Raw genomic sequence first — 24,746 nt, forward strand, 5'->3', positions numbered from 1 at the left:
GCGTTTGGCTGTGACGCCGAGAGCTGTATTCATTGGCTGTATCTAGTGCGTGTGTGTGTGTGTGCGCGTGCTGTTTAAGTTTCAAGTTTTAATGTCACATGGACAAGTGCAGTGAAATTGCCTTTCCTGCAAGCTCAAAACCCAACAATGCAGTTATAAAATATCAATGTAGTACTCAAAAGAACATAAGGTACTGAAATCGATAACTCAATATATCCCCAAGCAAACATGAGAGCGTGAGCGGTCAGTTGTATACAACAACAAACCAATCTGTGGGTAAACCGACGCTGCGACTCGAACCCAACAAGCCATAGCGTCCCTTCGAGGAAAAGACGAAGAACAACTTGGAGATACAAATTAGAGCAATGAACAGATAAAGTATATCCAGGAAATGTCAAGGCTCAGGAGAAGAACCAGATGCAGACAGCTTCGAAGGAACAAAAGTGTATTACAAAAACAGGGGGGCAGGCAAAAGACAGGTCAAGGGCAGGCAGAGGTCAGTAGTCCAGAGCAGTCCGAAAGATACAGAACAGCAGGCAGGCTCAGGGTCAGGGCAGGCAGAGGTCAGTAATCCAGGGTGGTGTGACCAGATACAGAACGACAGGCAGGGTTAGGGCAGGCAGACCGGTCAAAAACCGTGAAAGCTAGAAAACAGGAACTAGAGACAGACAAGAGCACGGGGAAAAACGCTGGTAGGCTTGACAAAACAAAACGAACTGACAACAGACAAACAGAGAACACAGGTATAAATACACTGGGGATAATGAGGAAGATGGGCGACACCGGGAGGGGGGTGGAGACAAGCACAAAGACAGGTGAAACAGATCAGGGTGTGACAGGAAAAAATAGCTAAAATGCTCACCAAAACAAATGAACTGTTACAATCTGTTGTTAAAAAAGTAGATTTGCTCAAAATGAAAGAAGAGTATCGTGTCAGATATACATTTAAGGGGGGGGGCGCATGGATGAACAGGACAACAAAATTGGCCTTCTGGAAGCATATGTGCAATCTTTAGAAGATGAACTGCACCAGCTAGAAAACAGAATGAGACCAAACAACATGAGAATATTGTCCCTACCGGAAGACAAGGAAAAAGGAGACCTTTCCAGCTACGTGATCAAGCTGATTTCAGAGGAGCTTGGCGTAGATGTATCACCAGAGGATCTGAAGCGATAAATACCCTTGCGTGTCCATCTTTAAGCTGTGGAACTATTAAACCAAAGTCAACATTCTGAAGGCACAAGGGAAAAAGAGACCTGTCTGCTAAGCTGAGGAAAAAACGCACACCATTTATTCCGATCAGGCAGCCATTGGAGGAAAAAAGAATCAAGTCTCAACTCTGATTCCTGGCAGTGCAGTGGGTATGGAAGGGAACACAGAGGATGGAGGGCACAAGTGCCGATGAAGCTCTGAATAGGCTACAGGAAACCTTTCCAGGTGAAAGAGAACCCAATGCCCTAAAAAGAAGCGGAAAAAGGTGATAAGCACACTACGCTACATACAGTGATGCACAAGACCCGCTTATCTTATGTTGAGACTATATTATTTCCCCCTCCCCCCAACACAACCTTGAATCTATTGTCCCCAAGTACCTGTTCTTCTCTAGGAAGTAAAAATAGAATTAGCCAACGGCAATGAGATACATAGACACAGAAAAGACCACAGAAAATAGGAAATATAGCATGTATGTCAATAATTGTCAGTAACTGTTCAATGAATGTGTGTATAATGTGGGGGCGAGAGGGTGTGAGTAGATGTGTGTATGTATCTGTGCTTTATGAATGGTAGAGTGAAGGAGGGGGAATATGAACAAGTGTAGGGGGGTTGGGGAGAATGGGTGTGCGGAAGCATAGGGTAAATATTGTATGTGAATGAAGGAGAATGGATAAGTAAGTAGTTGTATGGAGGGGTATAAATGGGTCTGAGAAGACGGGAGGGGGAAAAGATGGGAGGTTGGGATAAACTTGGCCTGGATGGGTAAGGGTGGTAAAGAATGGGATGGTAGGACAAGGTTGGCTTGGGTGGGCAAGGGTGAGTAAAGATTGGAGGTTGGGATAAGCTGGGAGGGGTGGTGGAGAGGGATGGATTTGGTTTGGGAGAGAGAAAAGGAAGGACTTCATTATATTACAATGTAATTTTATTGAAAAAAATGTGTGACTTGCAAAATTAAGTTTCTCCCATTCTTCTCTGCAGATCCTCTCAAGCTCTGGAAGGTTGGATGGGGAGCATCGCTGCCTTCGCCCCAGTCTGAGGTCCTGAGTGCTATGGAGCAGGTTTTCATCAAGGATCTCTCTATGCTTTTCTCTGTTCATCTTTCCCTCAATCCTGAATAGTCTCCCAGTCCCTGCCGCTGAAAAACCTCCTCACAGTATGATGCTGCCACCACCATGCTTCACCGTAGGGATGGTGCCAGGTTTCCTCCAGACGTGACGCTTGGCATTCAGGCCAAAGAATTCAATCTTGGTTTCATCAGACCAGAGAATCTTGTTTCTCATGGTCTGAGAGTCTTTAGGTGCCTTTTGGCAAACTTCAAGCGGGCTGTCATGTGCCTTTTACTGAAGAGAGGCTTCCGTCTGGCCACTCTACCATAAAAGCATGATTGGTGGAGTGCTCCAGAGATGTGGATTGGTGGAGTGCTCCTTCTGTAAGGTTATCCCATCTCCACAGAGGAACTCTGGAGCTCTGTCAGAGGGACCATCGGGTTCTTGGTCACCTCCCCCGATTGCTCAGTTTGGCCGGGCGGCCAGCTCTAGGAAGAGTCTTAGTTGTTCCAAACTTATTCCATTTATGAATGATGGAGGCCACTGTGTTCTTGGGGACCTTCAATGCTGCAGAAATTGTCTGGTACCCTTCCCCAGATCTGTTCCTCGACACAATATTGTCTCGAAGCTCTAGGAACAATTCCTTCAACCTCATGGCTGGGTTTTTTCTCAGACATGCACTGTCAACTGTGTGACCTTACATAGACAGTTGTGTGCCTTTCCAAATCATGTCCAATCAATTGAATTTACCACAGGTAGACTCCAATAAAGTTGTAAAAACATCTCAAGGATGATCAATGGAAACAGGATGCACCTGAGCTCTATTTCAAGTCTCATAGCAAATGGTATGAATACTTATGCAAATAAAGTCATTTTATATTTTATTTTAATACATTTGCAAAAAATTCTAAACACCTGTTTTCGCTTTGTCCTTATGGGGTTTTGGGTTTAGATTTATGAGGGGGAAAAATTATTTAATAAATTTTAGAATAAGGCTGGAATGTAACAAAAAGTGGAAAAAGTCAAGGGGTCTGAATACTTTCCGAATGCACTATAAATGTCCTAAAGCAAAGAAATATTTGCACAAATAATACATTATCGGATGAAATTGCTTTAGAAAAGTCTACACTAGCAATTGAACTGCTTGCAGAAATAACTAGACATGACCCAAACGTAACAGGTATCAGGATTAATAAACATGAATATAAACTAAACTTATTTGCAGATGATCTCCTGATATACCTGACCAATATTGAAAACGCAATGTCCTCCTTGCAAAAAAATATTTTCAGAATACTTAAACATTTCAGGATATAAAATGTATGCGGAAAAGAAACAAAATAATGGCAATAGGAAAAAGATGATTTACAGCAATCCTTTAAATGGACCACAAAAAAATATCAAAGATTTAGGATGCTTATTAATAAGTGACAACGAACATTAAATATATAAAGATAACTTTATCCCATTATTCAATCATATGAAAGCAGGTCTAATTAAATGGATCAATCGTCCCATACATTTAACAGATTGAATACACCGCTTCAGAAGGACATGGCTCACAAATGTTTTATACTTACTCTCGGTAATACCACCTACCCCAACGAAGACACTCTTTAAAAAGTATACTCGCTCGTAATAGACATTATATAGGCAATTAAAACTCTGAATAAAAAGGAAAGATTTACATCTTCTTAAGTCTTATGGTGGTTTTAACCATCCAGACTTGGATTGTATCAATTTCGCCACCCAGGGCTATTACTTGCGATATATAGTTAAATGCTTTAAAGAGGAACAATGGGTAAATATTGAAGATTTGCTTGCTCATCCCCAGAATCTTTTTGTGTCTATTTTTGGAGGATAAACCTAAGAATATTAACAAGAAAGGAAGAAAATGTAAAGTATTCTACCAGAACCAATATCACTTCCTAGAAACACAACACTATGGAATATTCCTTGGATTGGTTTTTTGAATGGTGTTGAACACTGAGCTGTAGTCAATGAACAGCATTCTCCCGTACAGTTGAAGTCAGAAGTTAACATACACTTAGGTTGGAGTCATTAAAACTTGTTTTTCAACCACTCCACAAATTTCTTGTTAACAAACTATAGTTTTGGCAAGTCGTTTAGGACATCTACTTTGTGCATGACACAAGTCATTTTTCCAACAATTGTTTACAGACAGATTATTTAACTTATAACTCACTTACTTGTAATTCACTGTATCACAATTTCAGTGGGTCAGAAGTTTACGTACACTAAGTTGACTGTTTGGCCATAATGACCATCGTTATGTTTGGAGGAAAAAGGGGGAGGCTTGCAAGCCGAAGAACACCACCCCAAACATGAGGCACGGGGATGGCAGCATCATGTTGTGGGGGTGCTTTGCTGCAGGAGGGACTGGTGCACTTCACAAAATAGATGGCATCATGAGGCAGGAAAATTATATGGATATATTGAAGCAACATCTCAAGACATCAGTCAGGAAGTTAAAGCTTGGTCGCAAATGGGTCTTCCAAATGGACAATGACCCCAAGCATACTTCCAAAGTTGTGGCAAAATGGCTTAAGGACAACAAAGTCAAGGTATTGGAGTGGCCATCACAAACCCCTGACCTCAATCCTATAGAAAATGTGTGGGCAGAACTGAAAAAGCATGTGCGAGCAAGGAGGCCTACAAACCTGACTCAGTTACACCAGCTCTGTCAGGAGGAATGGGCCAAAATTCACCCAACTTATTGTGGGAAGCTTGTGGAAGGCTACCCGAAACGTTTTACCCAAGTTAAACAATTTAAAGGCAATGCTACCAAATACTAATTGAGTGTATGTAAACTTCTGACCCACTGGGAATGTAATAAAATAAAAATAAATTAATAAATCATTCTCTCTACTATTATTCTGACATTTTACATTCTTAAAATAAAGTGGTGATCCTAACTTTTACTAGGATTAAATGTCAGGAATTGTGAAAAACTGAGTTAAAATGTATTTGGCAAAGATGTATGTAAACTTCCAACTTCAACTGTAAGTATTCCTCTTACCTAGCTGTGAAAGAGGCGGTGTGGAGTGCGAATGAGATTGTGTCGTCTATGGATCTGTCGGGGCGGTATGCAAATTGGAGTGGGTCTAGAGGGTCTGGGATGATGGAGTTGATGTGTGCCATAACCAGCTTTTCATAGCTTTTCAAAGAGGTTGAAAATGACTGTGAATATGCCTGGTAGCTTTAAAAAAATATATATATTATGACTCTGCGGAGGTCATAGCGGGACTTCTTGTACTTGTTGTCCTCAGCTGTAGCCTTAGGGTTGTCTGTGATAGCCCTGTGTGCGGTAGCCCTGTCCTTTGCGCCATCCTTGGTGTTAATCCAGGGCTTTTGATTGGGGAAGCAGCAAACCTTCACTGTGGGTACAACGTCTCCGATTCATTTCTAATGAAGCCGGTGGCAGAGGTGGCTAGCTCGTCGATGTTATCGGTGGAGTCTCTGAACATATTCCAATCAGCGCTAGCAAAGCAGTCCTGCAGCATAACCTCTGATTCTGATGACCATTTCCCAACATAGCGAGTCACAGGTACTTCCCATTAGACATTCTGCGAGTAAACAGGAAGCAGGAGTACGGAGTCATGATCTGATTTGCTGACTGGGGGGACGAGGGAGAGCCTTGTATTCTTGCTTGCTTGTTATAGCAGCTCTAGGACTTTTTCGGCCCTAGTGGCAAAGGAGACGTGTTGATGGAAGTTAGGCATCACGTAACTTAATGATGCGGAATTAAAATAGCCAGCAACAAGGAAAGCAGCCTCCGGGTGCAAGTTTTCCTGATTGTTTATAGCCTCATAGTTTGTTAAGTGCTATCTTGTTATTTTTCTTTTCCTGAGGTGGAATGTCACAGTAACAGCTGAAAAGGCATTTGACAATCAGGTATCTTGTCCGAAAGCCATGTTTCAGAAAAGCAGAGACTATTGCAGTTACGAGAGTCCCGTAATCGGCGATCGGAGGTCATCCATCTTATTATCAGGTGACTGTACATTGGCCAATAGAATGGAGGGAAGCAGTGGCTAGTTTTCCCTTCGTCTTAATCTAGCAAGTACTCCCCCTCTCTTGCCTCTATAACGCCGGCGTTTTCTCTTGGATAACCCAAAAATTGGGTCGGAATTACAGAAAGAGCCCAGAACAGATGAGTCAAAGGCGGAATTTAGGTAAATAACTGCCGATCTGCTGTTCAAAAGTTCTTGTCAGTTATAAGAAACGATAGCGGATACATTTAGTGAAAAATAATGTACAAATAAACGGCAAAATAAAATAGCAAAGTCGGGTCAGAGCTCGCAAAACGGTGGCCATTCAGTATGACGCCATCTTACAAGAGCGTCAAGGGCTTGCGACTTGTCACTAGTGCTCTTGTCGCCTCGCGTGGGCAAAGCTGTGTGTGTTGATAGGCCAGGGCTGTGTGTGTGTGTTTGCATGTGCGTGTCTGTGTTTGTAGGGGGATTTGGCATGTCCGATTGTGGCCACTTCAATCACGTTAGTGCGACGGGACAGTAATGGGGACGAGGGGTTGGGGGTATAGGGAAATACGGAGAGAAGGGGGAGGGAAGGGGGAGGCGGGGTGAGAGGTCAGATGTTAATGAAAGCAGCAATCTCTGCTGTCAGGTTAGATAGCAGGACCACCTCTCACTGGCCTGTGTGTGTGTGTGTGTGTGTGTGTGTGTGTGTGTGTGTGTGTGTGTGTGTGTGTGTGTGTGTGTGTGTGTGTGTGTGTGTGTGTGTGTGTGTGTGTGTGTGTGTGTGTGTGTGTGTGTGTGTGTGATCAGTGCTGTCAGGTTAGATAGCGTGGCTGGCGTTCACTGTCCAATCTGATGGCCTGTTTGCAGGCAGTGCGGCCTGGTCACTTTATATCAGTGTGAGGGACGTGTGTGTGTACGCTGGTTAAAAGAGCGTCTGGTTGTGCTTGTGTGTGGACTGGAAGAACGTCTATGTGTGTTTGCGTGTTAGTATGTATGTGTGTTTGCTGCCATCATTGTGCGGTGGGCTCATGACAGGAGGAGAGATCCATATAGACAGTAAAATCTTATCTAAATCCTGAAGCGACTGTAGCACTAACTCACATTTCCTGTGCAATTTTGTTATCTCATTTCATAACCTTTTTTGGTGAGGCTTCATGGTGAAAAACAGCCCCAGTCCATCTCTACCCTCATCTTATCATTCATAACAGCATCCGGACTAGGGCATTTCCTGGAAAAATACTTTCATATTGCCTCAGTATGTTCCCATGTTAATCACCACCTTCGTTAAGAATGACTCTGTCACACCGTAATATGAAAACGTATTTTCAATTAATACCAGAGTATATCTTAATTGAAAATGCATTCAAACAGTTAAATTTTTATATTGTATTTTTTTTAATAAATGTTAAATAAAACTAGGCAAGTCAGTTAAGAACAAATTCTTATTTACAACGACGGCTTACCCTGGCCAAACCCTAACCTGGACGACGCTGGGCCAATTGTGCGCCGCCCTATGGGGACTCCCAATCACGGCCGGTTGTGATACAGCCTGGAATCGAACCAGGGTCTGTAGTGACGCCTCTGTCATTGAGATGCAGTGCCGTAGACAGCTGTGTCATCTCAGATTAATGGACAGTGCTTGAAACAGTCCTGGATTATTGCAAAGTGTAAAAAGGTCCAGAGTTTCATCTAACGTAATCTATGTATTAAAGACATCACATTTACATTTGCTACTCTTGATTGACAACTTAACCTCTAAATCTACTTATTCTGTCTCTTAGTTCACTGACCATTACTGTTCTCATTATTCAAATAGTAAATTAGGCTGTTTGGGACATTTGGGGACATGTCTAGTGACAGGCTGACCAGGCAAGGACGTGCCGTTCCTGATCCTGATTAGCATATTATTATACAGACCAGCTGTATCTTCCCTCTCTCTCTTCCTCTCACACTCCCGCTCTCTCCCCCTCTCTCCCTCCCTGCCTCGCTCTTTCCCTCTTTTCCTCTTGCACTTGGCCGTCTCTGTCTTCTCTTTTTGTATCTCTACTCCCCCCCCGCCCCCATTCTCTCATATTCCATAATGAACATTGATCATGTCTGGTGAACACTAATCCCTTCCGCTGGTTGCTGTAGAGACAGAACAGTAGGAGCACTCTGGTAAGTGAGTCCTAATAAGGTCATGTCAGCCCTCATCCATCCTGCTGGCTACAGACACCAGACCACTCTCTCACACACACACACACACACACACGCACGCACATTTTCTTTCAGAGTGGCTACTTAAGGTATCAGACGTGGCAAACTAGGCCAGAGAGGCAGCCAGGCTTAAAGAAGCCAAGCTAATTTCCTGACGCACTCACACACACACACACACACACACACACACTTATTTCCTCTGACCGTCCTAGACACACACACACACACACTTATTTCCCAGGACAATACGCTCTCTGTCACTTCCTTGGTCATCATGGTTGGTCGGCCATGCGCTCACCTCACACACCGCATTATGATAATGTACTCTGATGACCACTCAGCTGGACCAGTGGGCCAGAACACATTCACTGTCAGGTGTCTGTCTTTGACAAATACCATAACCGGAAATGGTGGATACCATGTGTTTGATCGATATAACTACAGTTCCATCAGAAAGTGTTCCCACCCCTTGACTTTTTCCACATGTTGTTGTGTTACAGTTTGAATTTAAAATGGATTCAATTGAGATGTTGTGTCACAATACCCCATACAGTCAGGGTGGAATAATGATTTTTAGAACTTTGCACAAATGAATACAAAATGAAAAGCTGAAATGTCTTGTGTCAAAAAGTATTCAACCTCTTTTTTATGGTACGACTAAAAATGTGCTTATCAAGTCACATAATAAATTGCATGGACTCACTCTGTGTGCAATAATAGTGTTTAACATGATTTTTGAATGACTACCACATCTCTGTACCCCACACATACAATTATCTGCAAGGTCCCTCAGTTGAGCAGTGAATTTCAAACACAGATTCAACCACAAAGGGAGGTTTTCCAATGCCTTGCAAAGAAGGGCACCTATTGGTAGATGGGTTAAAAAAAGCAGACAATGAATATCCCTTTGAGCATGGTGAAGTTATTCATTACACTTTGGGTGGTGTATCACCCGGTCACTACAAAGATACAGACGTCCTTCCTAACTCAGTTCCCGGAGAGGAAGTAAACCGCTCAGGGATTTCACCATAAGGACAATGGTGACTTGAAAACAGTTACTGAGTTTAATGGCTGTTATAGGAGAAAACTGAGGATGGATCGACAACATTGTAGTTACTCTACTAACCTAAATGACAGAGTGAAATGAAGGTAGCCTGTACAGAATCCTGTTTGCAATAAGGCACTCAATTAAAACTGCAAAAAAATGTGCTAAAGAAATTAACTTTATGTCCTGAATACAAAGCGTTATGTTTGGGGCAAATCCAACACAACACATCACTGAGTACCACTCTTCGTATTTTCAAGCATGGTGGTGGCTGCATCATGTTATGGGTATGCTTGTCATCGGCAAGGACTGGGAGTTTTTTTTAGGATAAAAAGAAACGTAATAGAGCTCAGCACAGGCAAAATCCTAGAGGAAAACATGGTTCAGTCTGCTTTACAACAGACACTGGGAGACAAATTCACCTTTCAGCAGGACAATAACTTAAAACACAAGGCCAAATATATCCTGGAGTTCCTTACCAAGCTAACAGTGAATGTTCCTCCGTGGCCTAGTTTTGAATTACATCGGCTTGAAAATCGATGGCAAGACTTGAAAATGGCTGTCTAGCAATGATCAACAACCAACCTGACAGAGCTTGAAGAATTTTTAAAAGAATAATGTGCAAATATTGTACAATCTGGGTATGAGAAGCTCTTAGAAACTTACCCACGAAGACTCACAGCTGAAATCGCTGCCAAAGATGATTCTAACATGTATTGACTCACAGGTGTGAAATCTAAATGAGATATTTCTGAATAAAAATTGTAATAAATGTGTTTTCAAAAAAATTACCAATTGAATCAATTCTGAATAAAGGCTGCAACACGACAAAATGTGGAATAAGTCAAGGGGTATGAATACTTTCTGAAGTCACTGTACTTCTTTGAATCCACGAGCTGGCTTAATCTGGTTCTTCAAAGTTCTTCCTAAGAAACTCAGAGCGGCAGCAGAACTAACATTTTCAGCCCAGTTTGACAGTAAAAGATCCATTGGGCACAGCCCACGAGGCATTTCAAATGCATCTATAATGCATTAGGAAGAGGGTATCCATAAGAAGTGTAACCCAACTCTGGTGCTACCAGCTCTTACCTCCTGCACACACACTGGATGGTTCAGCAGCTAGAATCTCAATGCAGGACTTCTTAATGATCTGAGAGATGAAAACACAGAAGACAGTGGGTCGTTATGGGCTAGACGTACTGTATAGGACTCGATCTACTGAGAAAATACATGGTCAAATGGTTCTTAGATATGGACCACTGAAGCATTCATGTCGGTATGGTGTTGAATTCCTTGAAGTATCAAAAACGATCCTTTGATTCTGGCATAAACACCATACGTACCGAGTTGATGATCCCCCTGAGGGCTTGGAACCCCCCCCAGACAGGGAATACATGCTCCAGGGTGTCTGCTATGGTAGCCAGCTACAGGACCCACACACACACTCACACACACACACACACACACACACACACACACACACACACACACACACACACACACACACACACACACACACACACACACACACACACACACACACACACACACACACACACACACACACACACACACACACACACACACACACACACACACAGAGGAGATAAACTTGTTGCATTGCAGATGATCACAGAATGGAACTATTGAGTGTGTATTTATGAGTGTCAGTTACCTGCGTCTCATTAAACTCTTTGACTCCCACACAGTAAACTATGGCTCCAAGCGACCGTGCCCTCTGCGCCTGCACGGAGAAAACACACACCGTTTTGACAATCTGTTAACGTCAACTTTGATTTTATAGTAGGACGCTACTGACCTCTCGTTATGAAGTGTCAAACTGTGTGTGTATGTTGCTCCAAACGTCATATTTTGACGTGTTTGGGATGAAATATCACATTTTTAAGTTAAAAGAAAACGTAACCCTCAGAAGTGGAGCTCATGGATTATGCACAGCCAGCAACCCCGTCCACAACGCCTTAGCAAAACCCAAGCCTGTTTGATGGTAATTGTACTTACCGGTGCCCTTGTATTTAGTGGATATAGCTTCTGCATGAGCTCCAGAAGTTTTAGGCATACTAGGCACAAAGAAACAAGCTAAGGCATTAATTCTGACTAGGTTAAGTCAGGGGTTACGGTTTGGGATACAGAAACAACTCAAGGGTTAACCTCAGGCATTCATTTCGATTGGTTAACAATTCAGGCATTAATTCGAATTGGTTATGTTAAGGATTAAGGTTTGGGATAAGGTTAAAACAGAAAAACAACTATACGATTATTTTTAGCTATTATCTAAGACTCGCCTTACTAATTCATTGTGGACGGATGGTGCAGTGGCCTAAGCAGTGAGCTCCCACTCCATATACTGTGTGTTCAAACCCAGTTCTGGGTACTTATTTAGATTATTATTAAATTTTTGGGCTCCTAGTGGACAGTTTTTAAGATGTCTCCCGACATCCTGGGGATCTGCAAAAAAAATAAAATAAAAAATTTGTCTTGAATTGCGTGTGTACTCACCTCTCGTTGTGCGGTATCAAGCTGCCACTCATTCAGTTCTCCATCAGTCAGCGCAATGATCACACTGGCTGTCCCTTTAAAAGCAGATAACACCATATCTCCTCAATACCAGCCTGTGTATGCAAATAAATACATACTAACAGAGCCATGTATAGAGATATCTGTGTAATGCACACCCATACAAAGCACACGTGCTCAGCACAGCACACGGACACGTACCATGGTTCTCATAGTATATCTGTTCATTGGCCTGCGAAATGGAACGGTAGAGTATCGATGTCAAGCATTAAGACAGTACCGGATACTATGAGTTAGTTAGTGAGAGGTGATATATCGGAGGGGGCGAGAGTATTACCTTCTCCAGGCCAAGGTTCATGAAGGTGTCTCCTCCTGGTGCCTCCCTCCTCAGAGCTGTCAGACCTCTGTCAATGGACTCTCTGTGAAGGGGAATGACAGCTGATCAAATACAGTGGGGGGAAGACTAAGAATACTAAGGGACACACAGCGGTAAGATACAGTGAGAGAGAGATCCCCCCCTGAAGGGATTTGAAAGGTAAAATATGGACAGTTGAAATTGTGAATATACGACAGTGTGTAACTCCAGTACCTGTCCTCTGTCAGTTTCATGATGGTGGTGCCTCGGGTGGAGAAGACGATGAAGGACATCCGTAACATGGGGCTGTAGACAGACGGGGTTAAACAGTACTGTCAGAGGCTTCTTTACACAAGTGCAGAAGAGGACACAAGGAAAGGGAGCCATTTGAGGCGACAGAGATGCAGCTAAGTAGGCTAGATGAAACGAAAGAGGCAAGCCATACTAGAGCATGAAAGATCCTACCTGATGAACTTCTCAGCCAGCTGCTCGACGAAGGAGTAGATCTCGATCCAGTGGTGTTTCACACTGCCAGATCTGAAGGAACAAAACAAAACGAACACTATAACAATGTCCACTTGCCACATTCCTGTGCGCAACGCTTAAACCACTGCACCACCATGTACGGGTGTAAAGCATATGGTATAATTGAGAAAAAGAGTTAGCTTGTAAGTGTAGCGTGTGTAAGCTACACAACTTGGGAATGCAGAGCGCTAACGACCAGGACTCAACAGCAGCCAGTCGGATGAGCTCATTTCCCAGGGGGCTAACGCTAATAATGCTAATGAGGGCTAATTGCTGGTAATAATGCTGATGCTAAATGCTAATAATGCCAGGAGGCTGGGGGCTAGATGTTCCAGCAGGGAAAGTGGGGTGTCCTCCCTCTCTCCTCCCCCACAATGGCTGTCTGTGTGAGGGGGAACAGATGGTCCTAGTGAGCAGGGCAAACCTAATAACAGATTGGGGGTCCGGGGAGTGAAAAGGCTGCTGTATGAACAACGGAGGGACACTGGGCACACCTCTGCAGAGGGAAGGGGTATGTGTGTGGGGGGAAAGGATAAATATGGGGGAAAGTTATAAATAGAGAGACTTTGAGTGAGTGTGTGTGTGTGTGTGTGTGTGTGTGTGTGTGTGTGTGTGTGTGTGTGTGTGTGTGTGTGTGTGTGTGTGTGTGTGTGTGTGTGTGTGTGTGTGTGTGTACTTGCTTGTGCGTTAACACATTGCTGCCTCTTGGCATATTGGTATAAGCTTCATGTTGAAACTTCATCTCGTTATGTCTCTAGCAGTGTTCAGTGTGTCTGTATGTATTTAACCAACCACACTAATTATAACATCGAAGAGCAGTGGCGTTTTCATAAGTACGTCTACATCAGACATTACATAAAGATATACAATCTCAGTCAATGATGGGAGTCATTTCATGTAAATGATTAGTGTGTGAGTCTCCTTTACGGGCTGTGTGTGTGTGTGTGTGTGTGTGTGTGTGTGTGTGTGTGTGTGTGTGTGTGTGTGTGTGTGTGTGTGTGTGTGTGTGTGTGTGTGTGTGTGTGTGTGTGTGTAAACTCAAATATGCCGACTGTCTGGGACTCCTTTTAAGTCTGTTCCTCTGCTATGATGTGTATATAACAGGACAGTGACATTGTAACACACACATCACAGTACACTTAGGTGCTGGGCCCGAAACATAAAGGATCCTAAACAGGACCAAATAAAGGCCATTCTACACATCACAGACAGTTAAAACACTTTAATACTTGAGGATTATTCTGAGGACACTGCTTGGCATTTCAAAACCCCAGACAGCCAGCCAGACAGACAAGGATGTGGAGACACTGTACCAGAGGCTTGGTGGTGTGTGTGTGTGTGTGTGTGTGTGTGTGTGTGTGTGTGTGTGTGTGTGTGTGTGTGTGTGTGTGTGTGTGTGTGTGTGTGTGTGTGTGTGTGTGTGTGTGTGTGTGTGCATGCTTGCGTGTGTGCATGCGTACGTGCTGGCAGACGTGCATGTGTGTGAGTGAGGCATGGCCATGCGTGGCAGCCCAGCCACCTCAGGCGTGTTTTAAACTTTCAGGATTAAAGGGTAACGTGTGAAGGCTGGCTAACAGATGTTCGCAGTGGCACAACAATAGAAAAGGTAAAAAAGCACAACAGGGGAAAGATATAAAAACGTTGATCAACACTGAAACCAGTGTGAGGGACTGCAGCTAGCCTGATGTGATGCTGAGGACGTGACTAACTGGGGTTTGAACTTGGGTCAATTGTATGTCACAAGACTGTCGGGGAGCTAACACGAGTCTTACACAGACAACTGTCTATTTTCACTCTTATTCTTTGTGATGAATACCAGTGTTGTACACCCTGGGGTGGCAGGTAACCTAGCAGTTAAGGGCGTTGGGCCAGTAAACGAAAGGTCAATGGTTTGAATCCCCGAGCCGACTAGGTGAAAAATCTGTCGATGTGCCATTGAGCAAGGCACCTAACCTTAATTGATCGTGTAAGTCGGACGTAAATGTAAAATGTACACCTGTTAAATGTTCTGGATGTCTATACATGACCTATAACAAGACTTCTCTCTGTTTCAGTGAGAGAAATTTGCTAATGTACAACACATTGCCAGTTTAGCCCAGCACCTTATGATGACTGCTGTTTTCAGAGTTCTCGGCATGTTTGGACACGCCTGTCTATTCTGTGTCCTCCTCTATAACCTCTCCTCGCCTCTCTGATCTGTATCAGACACACCAGAAATGTTATGATGTTAAGATGGCCGAGCCTCTGCTCTGGGACTGCAGCGATCACACAGACAGAGTAGCCTACTGTTGTTATGATGACTATCGTCCATGGCATTCCAGGAGCGAGGATTGGCCTACTCTGAAAGAGCAGCAGCCGATGTAGGTAGTGCCAGGAGTTTTTACCTGAAAATGACCTGACCAGGAGAAACTCTGGGCCCTACAGTCACAGGACATAACATTAGTCTGTAACACTTCATAATCATTTTCATTTATAAGCCACTAATAGATCATTTATAAAGCATATTCTATTGATATGCTATACATTTGTAAACCATTATTACTCGTTTATTAGACATCAGTAAGCTGTGTAAGACACCACCTAATTCTACCTTGTTACAGCACAGTGCTTGCATCCAAAAGCCCAACAGCAGCCAAGAAACAATAGCAGGATGAGAGAGAGGATACTGTACTGAAGACTTCAACATAGCCTCTAACAGTAGGTCTTTGTGCAGTCGGAATACAGCTGCTGTACACCTTAGGGGTGATATATTCTTTAAAAATACCATAACTCTTCAAGGTTTTCACTGTCTGTCTGTCAGTTAATCATTCACTCTGCTGTTCTGTGCCTATGAGAAGGTTCTACCCTCCCCAATCCTATCCTTAACCATTGGGGGAAAGCACCACACTGACCTCAGATCAGTGTCTAGGGGGGTGGCTTCCTATGGTCTGCCTGGCAGCTGCAGCAGTGTCTACCCAATCCTATCCTTAACCATTGGGGGAAAGCATCACACTGACCTCAGATCAGTGTCTAGGGGGATGGCTTCCTATGGTCTGCCTGGCAGCTGCAGCAGTGTCTACTGGCGTCACCAGCCTGTAACTGAATCCCTTCATCCTGCCGGCCCTGCCTATCCCCTGGGGGAGAATAACTGTTTACCCCACAAGCTTTCAGTGGGCTGGAGGGGAGGACTATGCATTTATCATAATGAACGAGGTGTTTACATCAAAATAGGCGACACAAACGAATGGCCACATTAAGTTAATGACAGACACTCCTATTCAATAAATTGAATCTGAAACAATACAAAAGTAAAGACGTAAAATTTAGCATGCACTACCGTTTATTTGTTTATTGTTGAAGAAATATTTTCCATCAAAATAATTTGAATGAAAATATATTAACAGAAAAGTTACTGGTGGCGTAGCTTGGTTGTCAGGGCGGTTTTGAAGATATGAGAGAAAGAATTGGGAGACCGGCGCGCTGCTACTCGCGGCGGTCGGTTTGACAAATAACTGGGCGGGTTGCATGTCGATGTGCAGTGAGGAGAAAGTAACAAGTCATAAATAAAAACGGACACTTACTTGTCGAGGACAAAGTATAGATCGAAGGCACCTTGACAGGACCTCTCCTCCCGCTGTTCTTCTTCCATCTCTCCATTTACCGAGGGAAGTTTGACAGTAAAAATCGCTAATCCCAAAAACACCACGGCTATAGACACGCTAATGGAAGCTCTCGCCATCTTTCCCGGACAGTTGTGTAGACTAACACTCCAAAACATCCCCGAGTCCGAAATGTCTCTCACATTATAGTCTTGATGATAATGATTCACTCCAGGCCAACGTAACGGTGCGCAAGTATCGATATGGTGGTCATAGATCGGTTGTCCACGGTGGTGCGATAAACAGTCCAAGTCCCTCTTCACTGCGGCTTTCTCGCCTCAAGCAGCTCCTTCCTGGTGGTGTTGTGGAGGACAGGAATCAGCTCAAGATTTCTTAGACAGGCACCGATCAGCCAGAATACTTCCCATTTCCGGGATAAAAACCATCATAATGAATATCCCGATAGCCCTATAACAGGTTGGGAAGTTAAATAGGCAACAAAGATATAGGAAACTATTCACATTTCACTATGCACAAGAAAGTGCCTCCTTCTCCCCCACCCTACAAAAACATGACGGACGATGAGAGATGTGGACTTTAACATCAATTGCCGTGCATAAAAAGTTCAACTTGAGATCCACTTGTTTTAGTTGCTGTACAGGCTGTGCTTTGAGATCATGGCGCCTTGGAAATGGATGGATGGGGGGGGGGGGGGGGGGGGGGGATTGTTTAAGATTGAAACAGCAAAATATGTATTGTTATGCTTGTTAAAAGTTGCAATTACATAAAGTTATTTAAAAATGCAATTACATGTAAAAATATATATATATATATATATTTTGTAATTCTTACTCCACCCCACGTCTGGATGTCGAGCGTATCAGATGAGGGCATACCAGTTAGCGGCGGTGGAGAGGCACACACCCCCCTCGGGCACAGATTAAATTTATGCCAACCACCAATTAGTGTAGTCGGGGTGAATCGAGTATCGGAGGAGAGGTGTCCTGACATCTTATTGTTTAGTTAGATGAGAACATCTTTCCGGTGAAACGCTGTTCTTCACAAGTCTACTCAATATGATTCAGCCAAAATGTCTGATTAAAACAAGGGATGCTGAATTGACTGGATTATAGAGATGTGAATGCAAAAAAGTTAAGAAATACATATTTAATACAATTTATAAATGTCCTCACGCGTCATATTTCAACGAATGTACGACATGGACTAAATAATGATTGGTAGTACATGTATTTGAGTTTCAGGAAAAGCATTAGCTCTGTTGAAGAAAAGAGAATGACAAATTGGCCTCTCACTGAGGTGATAATAACGATAGGCTACTGGTTCATTTTCAGGGGCTAAATGTAAAATTGAGCATTAGCTTACTAAATGCCATCTGATCCAGGGGGTCCGGCCTAGCCACTGGGCAAATGCATTATTCATCAAATTAAACTGGAAACGATAAATTTTTTATTTAATGAGAATTTAGTGGATTATTCTGCATCACGGGTTTAGTTGGGGTAAATATATGAGTAATCTCTTCCAGGCTGAGACATTTGTAAAATACAGTATAACTACCATGGGACTATTGGAAATGTTTCAGCTTCGGTTGGTGGCCTACTATTTAGGGATAATGTCAACATTTATTTGATATTTGAAGATTGAAAATGAAATGCTTATACTTTTTCACTAAATATCACTGACACATAAGAAATACTTCTGCATAAAGGAATTTGAAATAGGACCACTTCGAAATATCGTGTCAGTGTTCTGTGGATTTGAATAGCATTCTTATGCAATTGAACATACATTTCGATGTAGGCTACATGTATGGTGAGTTAATATAGCTACATAGCCTTCTCATTTCCACGCTCCTAACCAAAAACATTAGAAATGTATAGTAATCGTTTGAGTGAATTATAGCTTTTTCTTTTAGTTCCATGTTCGATTTGTCAACACCGGCATGACTTGCATGGGTTTTCCCAGAGAAGATGGATAACAAAACTTAATAACAATTCGTCTGGGTAAAAATGAAGCATAACGTTATCTCTTTGCAACTAAAAATTCGACTCTACTAAACAATACTGACGATGAATTGTGCAACCTTGAGCAAAAATGGGTCTCTCTCTCTCTCTCTCTCTCTCTCTCTCTCTCTCTCTCTCTCTCTCTCTCTCTCACACACACTCTTTACCAGTTCAGAGTTCCTCTGTTGCTAATTATCCGGACTGTAAAACCAGAAAAGAACCAATCAGAGTTCCCCTGGAGGGACTGATGTAAGGCAGAGCTTGTGTGTGTGTGTGTGTGTGTGTGTGTGTGTGTGTGTGTGTGTGTGTGTCAGCACGCCTCACTACTCCTGTCACTGATGGAGATAATGGTCTTGTTCCGACATTGCAGGCGACTGCCGATCAACAAAGACCTTGCATCATAAATAACCACTCATTAATATTTGTAGATCAGTCAGTCAGTCAGTCAGTCAGTCACAATTTACCCATGATACATTACGGTTGTGATCCTCTCGAACACGGCCATTAAGTGTGTGTGTGAGCGGAGCAGAGAGTCAGTAACGAGGCAGACGCTGTCGTGATCACTCTCGTTCTCAGACGGTAACAGCAACCGAAGGAAGGAGAATCGTTATAGCGGCCAGTGTACCTGCTGATAACCAGCCTCCTCGCGGACATACTGAACCACACGCTACCTCCACGACCAGCCGGTGAGTGGGCTATGCGCATGCAACAGACAGTTTTGGGTTCTCTTGGATTAGTTGTTTTTTTGGAAAAGGGAAAGTGTTATCTCTAGCAAACCTTTACGCTACAACTGGTGTTTGTTTGTGAATGAAAACCTTCTCATCAGACATTGTTAGACTATTCCATTTATTGGAAAAATACCTACATCTTTATATAAATGTTTTATTTAATATGTATTGTATTTGATATATCCAGAGGAAATATTCCGTATTAATCAAAAGCCTATAGCCTACACTAAAATAGACACAACGTCCAGCCCAAGTGAACAGACCAAAACCTGTGAATGGACATTGTTTACAACAAATCTCAGTGTGGCTATAATTAATATATTAATATGACCAAACTGACTCGAAGCAGAGACGCATGTAGACCAACGAGGCAGTTGCAGCGCAGATGGGGAGACAATTGGACAAACCGGCTGAAAAAATGAGACAAAGGATGCTAGAAGTCAAACCCATTACATGCCTGCTACACATTGTCGGAGGAAATCTAGCTGAATGATATAATAAATCGGAATTTGCCACTCAAAAGTATGGTTGAAAAATATAAAATACAAAAGTCAAATAATGTTTAAAAAACAACAACTTATAAATGACAGCAGCGCCACGGGGATATGAACTCTCAAATCTGTGGTTTTAAACATTTAAAAGTATGTATATGTAATACAATTGAACGTGATTCATATTGTGGCATAATAAAGATACTGTATGATTAACCAAAAAACATATTTTCCTATAGGTCTAATTGTGTCTGGAGTCTGCACTATTTGCTATAAAAAAATGATTTCTGATGGAAAACAACGAATATTTCGATAAAATGAATAGGCCTATTTATTCAGAAATAGAAAATCGAATCAAAACCACTATTCATAGATCTAGTCTACTATTTTCGAATCGCATAAATGATAGTTATATAGGGCTACTTGGGATTTTGAATGTTTAAGCCAAATTGATCAGGCCCACGTTTCAATATAAGAATGCAATACATTTTCACAATTATTTCACAAAAGCATCATATTCAAACTCTCTATTCCTCACCTTTAAAATGTCCTACACTTCGGATCAGACCTCAATAAAATAACATTCATTTTAGCAATGCATTGTTATTAACGTATTTTGTCTTTCCTTACAGGCTAACCATGGACCATAGTTTTTTATCTCGTTCCCTCTGGAACAGTGAGGGTAAATTCCTCCAGCACCACGCGACAGACCTCTATACCAGCGTGCACGTCACTCGCAACATCCCTGCTGGGACACAGTTCGGCCCGTGCATCCTTCAGAACACATTCTATGACACCATCGCCTTCATAGCGCTCAAATCCCGCGACAAGAGAAGCAAATCATACGTGTTCAGGGTAAGTTCATTTTTGAAATATTGATTAATAACACAATTTAACTTGCAAGCTAGGATACCACAGGAACACATTAGACGTTGTTCTATATATAGAAGGGAGTGCACACATTCATAAAAACATGGGCTAATTATAGACTAAATCTAAATCTTATTAAAAAACATCAACAACAAAATGACAAGTTCTACAATGAGATATGTGTTTTGGTGTAGCCATCCATATAGGCTACCCGTGGGAAATGATTGACCATGCCATTTGGTCACATGTACACCGTTACAAATTCTAATCAATTCAGTGTTTTCACTATGACTGGGGAGAGGTGAACCTCATTGACATTTTGACAATGTTGTCTCTACGAATTAATATTAATTCATGATTTCTCTCAACAGGTGGACCCCGAGGCTATGCGGAGCTCTGCTCTAGTGTTGTCCTGGCTGCGGCTGGTGCAGGCGGCGTGTGGCAGGGAGGAACAGAACACCGAAGCGTTCCTGAAGGGAGGCCAGCTGTATTTCCGGACCACCAGGGACATACGTCAGGAAGAGGAACTGTTGGTGTGGTATGACCAGGAGTTGTCACATCTACTGGGCTTCACTGACATCTCAACCAGAGGACAAAATGAAGGTGAGAGAGAAATAGACACTTGGGAAAGCGCTATAGAAATACAGCTCTTCGCCACCATCCTAATCTTCATCATCGTCCTCATTTCAACATATAGGCTTACTAATGTTACCGATGTTGTTTGGTTGTTTTAGCATTTTGCCAGGAGTTTTGTTGTAGCCTGCGTAAATGCGTAATGCATATTGGAAAAGACAGAAGGAAGAGGAAACGACGGAAACTTTTCAGAGAGAATATATGTGGACTATTGTTATTTGATTAGTTTATGTCTGATTTTTCCCCAATGTGTTTTGTAATGTACATATTAACGAACAAATTGTATATCTCTTCACAGAGCTTAAATGCGCAACATGTAACCAGGTCTTCAAGAATGAGCATCCCTATTTGGCCCACTGCCGCTTCCTGTGCGCGCAGGTGAAGTATGACGCGCTGAGCAGAGAGGCCTACGAACACAAACACATGGAGATAAAGCGGCAAAGACGCGTCACAGACTTCCACAACATCGCCAGGGATCTGGAACATAAAAGATACGGCGCCAGTGAAGACGCTGAGATTTCCCCGCGGAAATGGAAACACGAGGAGACGGGTTATCCCCGATGGAGGAAACCTGTTCTACTTGAGAAAACCAACATATCGAACAACAACAACATCACACAGGTAACCAGAGACGACCACCTCACTGCGCCAGAGTCAACTGGCTCTGCCTTGAAACTGAAGGCGGAGAAGTACCAGCTCAAAAAGGACCACGTGGAATGTAAAAATAGTGCGTTTACAGAGGTTGGAGCAGCGAAAATGAGTTTTACGCACGAGAAAGAAAAGCCAACGGAGGCTGATTCTGAGACAGTGCGGGAGATGAGCGCTGATTTAAACGCAAACAGCAACAGCAGTGCCTTTTCATTCGTTCTGCGCAGTGGAGCGGAGGAGCAGAAAAGCGCTTTCTGTAAACCCTGTAAAAGGACTTCTAACGGCTCTACAGCGCACCCATCCAACACATTACCTGCTCCATTGAACCGCCTAGAGGAAGTGAGAGACGTTTTTACCGCAAAGACGGTTCTGGGATACAACAATCTGTTGGCTACTAATATGTTGAATGGTGATTTACCTCGCGCACAGACCCTACCCACACCGGTTAATGGAAACGCTTTCCCGTACGCGCCAGAGCACTGGTCCAGGAGCATTGGAGACCAACTACAAACCACGTCGTCTTTAACAATTCTTCCACCAACGTTTACGTCCATTGGGGTGTCAGTGCAAAACTGGTGCGCCAAGTGTAACCTCTCCTTCCGCATGACGTCTGACCTAGTGTTACACATGCGCTCGCACCACAAGAAGGAGTTCGCGGCGGAGTCCCAGGTGAGGAGGAGGCGAGAGGAGAAACTCACCTGCCCTATCTGCCACGAGTTCTTCCGGGAACGGCACCACCTTTCACGTCACATGACATCGCACAATTAAAACCCATTGGGCATAAGAAAAGCCATTAGAAAACGTATATTTAAAGAAAACGACATCGGACATACTGTATGTAATTAAAAGAGTAGAACAGAGTAATTTAGAGTAATTAAGCATTTAATGACAATTTGAAGTCACTAACATCTTAATGTAGGACCATCCACTTGTGATTATCGATCATTACGCATTAGGGCGTATTTGGGCACGCAGGTGCTCATTCAGGATTGCACACAGTGTCCACTAGATGTCCACAGAATACGAAATTGAATACACAACATATTCATTTTTATTATCTGCACAGTGGGTGATAGGAATATTGTGTGTAATTGGGATTATAAGGTTCTATCTGCATTTTTGTCCAATTTTAGTTATTGACATTCTTGTTCTACTCAGTGTTCTATATAGTACTCTAAATACCCCAATTAAAATGTTGTTAAGTTAAAAACAGTACACAATCAAAATTACTGACACCATTCAAACCAATGAGGGTTCAGAACTTTAAACACACTTATCTCAGAATCATATTTTTGCAGATAGAACCTTAAAGTCCCAAACTATCGGTATGTCTGATCCGTGCCTTATGAAACTCAGGGTGGGACTGAAGAGAGAGACTGAAGGTCGCTTGCAGCTCTTGCTATAGACCTCTGATTGTTATAAACACGTTTTCAATGTCTATTACTCATTGTTTGACTAGACATACAGTATTACCCGAGCTTGTACGGAGAGAGATGTGTAGATTCATTTAGCTGTTTTTGATGTAAAAAAAAAAAGAATAACATCAAATCCAAACTCTACTTGCCCTGTGTTCTCTTTAAACTTCCATAAAGACATTTTGTGTGAAACACATGGACATTGTATTACTTGACCCACTATATTCCCTGGCTTCACCCATACCTGACACAAGACATACAACCTGGACTATTTGTCCCATTTCATTTTGGCCCATTTAATGTATTGCTGAATAAAAAATATACAGATGAAAATGACTGCAAATAACACAGTGGATGATAATATGGAAACACATCATTTATCTGTTTGAAGAACCATTTTAGCAAGTTGTCTGTCATATGTTTGAGACGTCATTGCCGTAAATCGCTTCTATTCCAACAGGTGGCATTAGCCACCAATTTTCCTCCAAAGCAGAGGCCAGTGAGTCCAGTAGCCTCAATCTCATTCCGAGATGCTTGCTGTTCTTTTTACCTTGTTTAAAGGTGGGTAACGAATCATCTATGAGGCCAGATGGGGCTAGTACCCAAACCAACAATACTGGTCAAGGTGTTATAAGACAATTCATTATAGTGCTGAAAAACATCAACTAATTGCGTTATAAAAAAACGATATTTTTTTGTTAATCTCATTCACAATAGTCTGACTCATGTCTTCAACCATCAAGCTAATAAGACATAATTTACAAGGTGACAGCGAGAACAGTCTTAATCACTTGGGCCCGATTTAATCAGATCCACTTTACCCGAAATCCGCATAGCTGATGTTTTGACGAAGTGGAACTGCGCTGTCACTCACCTGAGGTGAGTTGGCGCAAAATCTGCAGGTTGGCGCAAAATCTGTGTCTCCGAAAAGACAATTAACTTGCCAAGGTGTTTAGCACCATACATCACAATGCCACATGCATGTCACACGATACTGAAAATTAAATCATAGGGCTCACGAGTGGGGCGTCCACAGCTACATGCGAAAACTAATTTTCCACTTTGACAAATGTGTTCAGTCAGCACAGAAGAAACACGCTACAACCGAGGAAAGCTCATCTACTCCAACTGGCATTTGAAGGGGATGTTACAATAATATTTCGAGGAGAATGGAATGATCGATTACTCAGAAAAACAATCTAGCTTGTTGGTTTTGATCAACATCTTGGTGGTATAGCCAGTGGCGCCATTTCAGCAAAAATCGAGAGTATGAATGGCAAAATGACTTCCATAGCAAGCTATTCAACAGCCTTGCGTTAAGTGTGTAGGGCGCTGTCCATGGTGCTGATAGAGCGCAGTGGAGATTTCGCCGCAACCAGTCACTTCCTTTTCAAAAGCACTCAATTGTGTCGGCATTTGTGGTATAGATGATATAAGCAGAATTCA

The 24,746-nt window shown here is 42.7% G+C and overlaps 2 protein-coding genes across 4 annotated transcripts in view; one reads left to right on the top strand and one right to left on the bottom strand.

Moving 5' to 3' along the window:
- LOC139562258 (anthrax toxin receptor 1-like) overlaps positions 1-17,158 on the bottom strand; it is a 54,053-nt gene extending 36,895 nt beyond the window's left edge. For 2 of the 3 annotated variants that reach the window (XM_071379780.1, XM_071379779.1), the window contains exons 1-9: positions 16,477-17,158; positions 12,857-12,928; positions 12,626-12,697; positions 12,374-12,455; positions 12,238-12,268; positions 12,019-12,092; positions 11,177-11,245; positions 10,845-10,925; positions 10,591-10,651 (exon numbers count right to left, since the gene is read on the bottom strand). In XM_071379780.1, the coding sequence (XP_071235881.1) occupies positions 10,591-10,651; positions 10,845-10,925; positions 11,177-11,245; positions 12,019-12,092; positions 12,238-12,268; positions 12,374-12,455; positions 12,626-12,697; positions 12,857-12,928; positions 16,477-16,673 (739 nt within the window). In that variant the 5' untranslated portion in view covers positions 16,674-17,158. The remainder of the gene's footprint in view (positions 1-10,590; positions 10,652-10,844; positions 10,926-11,176; positions 11,246-12,018; positions 12,093-12,237; positions 12,269-12,373; positions 12,456-12,625; positions 12,698-12,856; positions 12,929-16,476) is intronic. The other variant, XM_071379778.1, reaches the window with a different exon arrangement.
- A 1,676-nt stretch (positions 17,159-18,834) lies between these two features.
- Positions 18,835-23,491, top strand: znf488 (zinc finger protein 488). The gene is made up of 4 exons (XM_071380151.1): positions 18,835-19,201; positions 20,367-20,589; positions 20,976-21,207; positions 21,536-23,491. The coding sequence occupies exons 2-4, from the start codon at positions 20,374-20,376 to the stop codon at positions 22,651-22,653; spliced, it is 1,566 nt and encodes a 521-aa protein (XP_071236252.1). The 5' UTR covers positions 18,835-19,201; positions 20,367-20,373; the 3' UTR covers positions 22,654-23,491.
- Positions 23,492-24,746: the final 1,255 nt, after the last annotated feature.

The sequence above is a fragment of the Salvelinus alpinus genome, chromosome 32 (assembly GCF_045679555.1).
Source record: "Salvelinus alpinus chromosome 32, SLU_Salpinus.1, whole genome shotgun sequence".
NCBI classification, from domain to species: Eukaryota; Metazoa; Chordata; class Actinopteri; order Salmoniformes; family Salmonidae; genus Salvelinus; species Salvelinus alpinus.